The sequence below is a fragment of the Octopus bimaculoides genome, chromosome 23 (assembly GCF_001194135.2).
Source record: "Octopus bimaculoides isolate UCB-OBI-ISO-001 chromosome 23, ASM119413v2, whole genome shotgun sequence".
NCBI lineage: Eukaryota > Metazoa > Mollusca > Cephalopoda > Octopoda > Octopodidae > Octopus > Octopus bimaculoides.
Window position 1 is genome coordinate 32035080 of NC_069003.1, and position 6007 is coordinate 32041086.

General features: G+C 33.7%; 1 protein-coding gene across 1 annotated transcript in view; it reads right to left on the reverse strand.

The window, feature by feature from the left end:
• Positions 1 to 1700: 1700 nt before the first annotated feature.
• LOC106873747 (RNA polymerase-associated protein LEO1) overlaps positions 1701 to 6007 on the reverse strand; it is a 43752-nt gene continuing 39445 nt past the window's right edge. Inside the window, exon 13 of the mRNA XM_014921244.2 lies at positions 1701 to 5216. Within this exon, the coding sequence (XP_014776730.1) occupies positions 5022 to 5216 (195 nt within the window). The 3' untranslated portion in view covers positions 1701 to 5021. The remainder of the gene's footprint in view (positions 5217 to 6007) is intronic.

Here is a 6007-nt window from a genome sequence, read left to right on the forward strand (position 1 = left end):
ATATATATATATATACATACACAGGGTGAGCCAAAAGTAGGTGGACAGTATTTGGAATAGGTTTATGTATCAGTTGGTAATCTTCAAGTTTAGGGGGATAAAAAAAAAAAAAATTCAAGGGAAGTAACTGAACGTCTTACCAGTATTCTCCGTACATCTCTGTTTATAAATAAATCACACACGTGATTTGATTGACGTTAGGGTTAGGGTGTGATTTATTTATAAACAGCTAGAAGAAAACGGATAATACTGGTAAGTCGTTCAGTTATTTCCCTTGAATATTTTTTTTTTTTTATCCTCCTAAACTTGAAGATTACCTTATCAGTTATATGAACGCAATTGTTTATTATAACTATGTTTTTTGTGTTTTTTTACTGTTCACCTACTTTTGGCTCACCCTGTATATATATATAATTTAATTATTATACAGACACGTATAAAATCGCAGCTTACCAGCACACAATACCAGACATAAAAGAAAACAAAACGTCTACTCTATAATGTTCCTAAATTTCGATCAACTGATTTCATCGGAGTTATCTCTCTTGCTCACTGCTTTTAGAGCCGTGATCCCCCAACATTTTTTGCACCATGGATCGGTTTCGGCCATTTCCTACAGACCGGGGCATTCACGCTCATTGCAAAAGACAATAAAGTGCTCGCCATCACTAGTGGTCCTGCATCAGCCCCTCTGCATCCTCCATGATGATGTCAAGCCTCTGGAGATCTTTCTCAATCATGTCCAGCAATCTGGTGTGGGGCCTGCCCTAAGTCCTCTTCCAGCCTGCAGGTGCTGCATCGAATGACAGTAAAACCCTGGTAGGATGATTTCAGGTTCAATCCAACTGTGTGGAACCTTAAGTACTTTCTGCTACAGCTTTGGTTTAATCAATGCCTTGAGAGTAAAATTTGGTAGATGGAAACTGTAGAGAAACCAGTCATATATATATATATTTATATACTAGCTTGGGTATTAAATACTCGGCAATGGTCTTAATAGGTTCTACCAATATTTTCCTTATTGTCAGTATTGTGATTTTACACTGAAAGTAGCCAGGAAGTAAACCGTAACATCAGATTGTAGTTTTTAGGAAATATACCTTAAAACAGACCACTGGAAGAAACCAGCCTTGGCACTTTACATAGAGTAACATGTTATCTGCCTGGATATTTACACCCCTCCTCTTACTCTCTCTCTCTCTATATATATACACATACATATATACCATCATCTTCATCTGACATCTGCTTTCCATGTAGGCATGGGTCAGATGATTTGACAGGGAAACAGTGAGCTGTGTCGAGCTCGTGTCATCTTTTGCATGGTGTCTAGGAAGGGCTGAATGCCCTTCTTTCCTAACACCAACCACTTTACAGAGTGTACCGAGTGTTTTTCTCTTGCCACCAGCACTAGTGAAATTTATCTCCCTGGATACTGGAATAACAACACCCACCTGACAATAATCAGATGAATTAGCACAGTAATTATACATGCACACATATATTCATAATCATATATCATCATCAATATTTAATGTCCGCTTTCCATGGGTTGAACACAAACACACACACATCAAACTGCTAATCTTTGTTGTTACATCTCTAAAAATTATTCAAGTAAAACAATGAAGAAAAAGAAAAGAATGAAAAATTATGCAATAAATTTAGAACATCCATTAATAAGGAAGACAAACTAAAAGTCAAAAAATATCTTTTCTGTTTATTAATCTTCACATCTGCATCATTATTTACAAGGTGGAACCTCTGCAATGAGGCGTAGCAAAGAACAAATTAGTCAATCTCTTCAATAGAAGAACAATTAGCTTCCCAACCTAACAAGCTGTCAAGTTGGAACTATAATGGTTGAAGAAATATACACACACACACACATATACACAGGTACGACATTGACTTTCTGGAACCTTTCCAGAATACTAGGTCAATACACTCTAAATTAAATAAATATCAAATTTACTCAAGCTTTTAGCATTCAGATTACTCTGTTAAATGTAATACTTATATATTCACATTGTTTGAATTAATCATGCATTATTCCATTGCTTCAAGATTTTGATGTGATTGCTTATTTTTACAATGACATTGTAAGGTAGGTGTGAGAAGAAAGATCTGACTAGTTAGAACATAAAACGGGGAGAATATTTGAGCCAGACATGGCCAGTTTAAATGCTAAAAGGTTAGATAAATTAAATACAAGTATTGGTACATTAGTATAAATCAGGGCTGGCCAACCTGGGGCCCACAGACTTTTATCTTGCTGCCTGCTTGATACTTTCTTGAAATGGGTTTATTTAAACAAACATTTTTAAAATTCTATCAAAAATTAAAGATTGTAATGAAAAGTAAAAAAGAAAGATACTACTGTTTTTGCAACGATAACATTGCTTGTTGAATCAACAATCATTTATTTATTATTGTAATAATAGCATGAAAAAGCAAAAGGCTTTCAATTCTGTCAGTATACAAGTAACCCTAAAAAAACGTTCTGTGATTAAACTGGCCCGCAATGTAATTTGAGTTGGTCAGGCTTGGTATAAATCATACAAGTATATTTATACTGTACTGTACAAGATACCAGTCAACAAACTAGTCCAGCATCTGTGGGAATTTGAAGTACCTGCTTGTGGATTACAAGAGATTCTGGTACATCGGTGTCCAGAAACATGGTGTTGTACCTGTATGTATGTGTGTATATATATGATGTTCTAGCAAAAGACTCTATCAAAATGAATGGAGAAGTATTGGAGTCCTATAATACAGAATAGCTAAAACACCTTCAAGACAAAAAAATATTTCATTTATTTTTCTTTCCCCTTAAATATCAAACAAATGATGATAGAGATTCTTTTGCTAGAATATATTCTTCATTTTAAGACGTTACAATCTGACATTAACGAAGCGATACAACACAAGCAGCTGTCATTTAAAGTAGAACAACAATGATAGATATAATGTTGAGAAATACTTTGACTTTTTTTTCAGTTCCCCTACTTCATATGTTGCTAGTGAATTCTGAATTAACCTCAGAGGTAAATCTTGCTACTGCATTGTCCAGCAGACAAGTCAGATTTTTCAGACTGAAGTACAGCCAAAAATAAGGGAGTTCAACTTATACACCAAGATGTCCTTGGAGGACCAAAAATTCCATGTGAAACGCAACAGGATTTGGAAAGATAGTGATGATGTTTGAATGTTTATACATGTTTACGCTATATACAACATTGACTTGTATGTTAGAAAATACGGTATTAAGATATATATTAATATTACAATTATCTTACACGTCATAATATATATCATCATTTAACGTCCGTTTTCCGTGTTCGCATGGGTTGGACAGTTTGATAGGAGACCTGCACTAGGCTTCAATTGTCTGTTTTGCCATGGTTTCTATGGCTGGATGTCCTCCCTATCTTCAAAGTTGTCGATTAATCTCACCCTAGTCATTTTTATCACTTAAAAAAGTAAAATATAAGTGTTGGACAAATATATTCTTCTACATTTATTGATCTCTGTTCATCTACATTTGTATATCTCACATTAGTATATCACAAATAATAATAGGAACTTAGTAGTATTTATATTTATTCGAGTATAAATAAGCTATTTAATTCTATTGATGGTTGATTAATAATGATTAGTGAAATTTATGTTATTTAATAGCATTTATTATTATGTATACACACACACACACACATGTACACTAACACATATATAAACCTACATATACATTGTATACACATATGAATCTATTTCTAGCCTATTGTCAGTGTCCTTTCTCATTTTTGCAAAAACAGCCAACCATGTTATATACCTGAGTCTGAAAGCTTGCTTGAAAACACAAGCCATGCAATACAAGCTTTTCAGTTTATTGTATTTTCATAGCATGAAACTAACAGTAGCTCATATTTAAATACTATGTATATAAAATAATATTTATCTTTCACTGGATGGAGTACTATTTTTGATCCCAACAATAATGGAACAGTAAATTCTATCTATCTATCTATCTACATACATCTGTGTCTATCTATCTATCTATCTAGCTATATATAGACACACACACACATATATATATATATATATATATATATATATATATATATATTTATATACACATACACACTCACATACATATGCATACACACATATACCTATACATACATATACCAATTCCATTTGGGTTTTGACCCTGAAGTTTGCTATGTTAAGCTCATCTATGGTTAACAGCAATCAGATACCAGTATAAAACAGAAATGATATATCTGAAAATATGTAAATATGTGTAGAATTTACATAAACATTAGCAAGAAGGATGATGCGAGCACTTTGTATTATTACCCAATTCTACAATTGTAGAATTATGTAATAAAAAAAAAAAGAATCATTTCACATTCTCTCAAAGTTTATAAATTCTTGATGTAAACATATTTTGAAATTCTCTTTTTTTTTTTTTCAGTCTTGTTTTTTTTTTTTTTGGTCAAATTTCTTTTCCCAACATATTCCAATGTATCCGGCTCAGTGTTGTTTATCACTTCTTTGTTCAGATGTAGCAGGAATAGATAGATGAGAATGAGAAACGGAGCAAACAATGACAAAGAAGATTATGTGTGATGGTCAGGAAAGTAATAAAAAGTTTTTAAAAAAAAAACAAAAAACAATAAACAAATTTATAAGGTTTGAACTGATGAAATATTTACAAGGCTTAATAGGCTTTTGGGTTTTTTTACAGATGAAATGATAGGGAATTCAAGGCACCACCTAATTCATTTAAGGGACTACCATTATTAAAGTAATTCATTTTAATCATACATAAAGGCAACACTAAATAAATAAATACAGGGGAAAGTGAATGAGAGAGTTTTCTGCAAATATGCAACCCTGAAGTTGTCCTTTTTTTTTATGGGAGTGAATTTATGCAAGGGCTACTACAACACATAGGTGTTTACAAAGGCTAAACCAAATCCCAAACCCGCTAACCTATTAACCCGTTAACTCTAACTCTAAGAGGAGTCCTCGTCAGCATTGTTGTTTGTAGCATTTTCTTCATTGTTGTCTTCGTTACCGCTTGCTTCATTAGCACTTGCCTCGTTAGCGCTACCGCTGCCACTACCACTACCGGCATCGTTATTGTCTTCATCTTCACTCTCAACAATACGGGCTTTCTTCTTCTTTGGAGCAGAATCAGAGCCGGACTCCTGTGGAAAAGAAATTGAAAGGGAAAAAAAACAAAAAAAAACCATAAATAATTATACTGGAATATTATAATTTCATTTTCTTTTCATCATCATCCTCATCAACATTTAATGTCCGTTTTCCATACTCGCATGGTCCAATCCATGCCAGCACGGAAATCAGATGGAATGTTAGTGAATGTTCATAATAAACATTCAATAACATATAAGTGCCATAAATAGTTAGGTAAGGCAACATACAATGGGACTGAGCACTTACTACATGATCAGAAACCGTGCTTCTTAACCACACAGCCGTATCTGCACCTATGAGTCACGCCTGTTCCTATAGCCATGCTTGCACTGGTAATATAGATGTGTGTGTGGGTGATATTTGGTAGAATCAGTGGAGTGCTCAACAAAAGGGTTTAGTTTCATTGTATAGCACCTTGGGCAAATACCTTCTACTATAGGCACAAGACCTGAAATTTGGGGGAAGGAGGTTATTAATCCCAGTACTCAACTGGTACTTATTTTATCGACCTCAAAAGAACAAAAGGAAAAGTCCACCTTGGTGGAATATGAATTCAGAAAATAAAACCAGAAGAAATGCCTCTAAGCGTTTTGTCCAGTATGCTGACGATTCTGCCAGCTTGCTGTCTTAACCCTTTCGTTACTGTATTTATTTTGAGATGCTCTGTATTTCTTTTAATTACTTTAAATATAACAAAGAATTTAGTAAAATAACTTAGTTATCATTAAGCTGGTGTTAGGAACATAAATTGCGACTAAGGTTTGGTGGAAGATTTTAATTC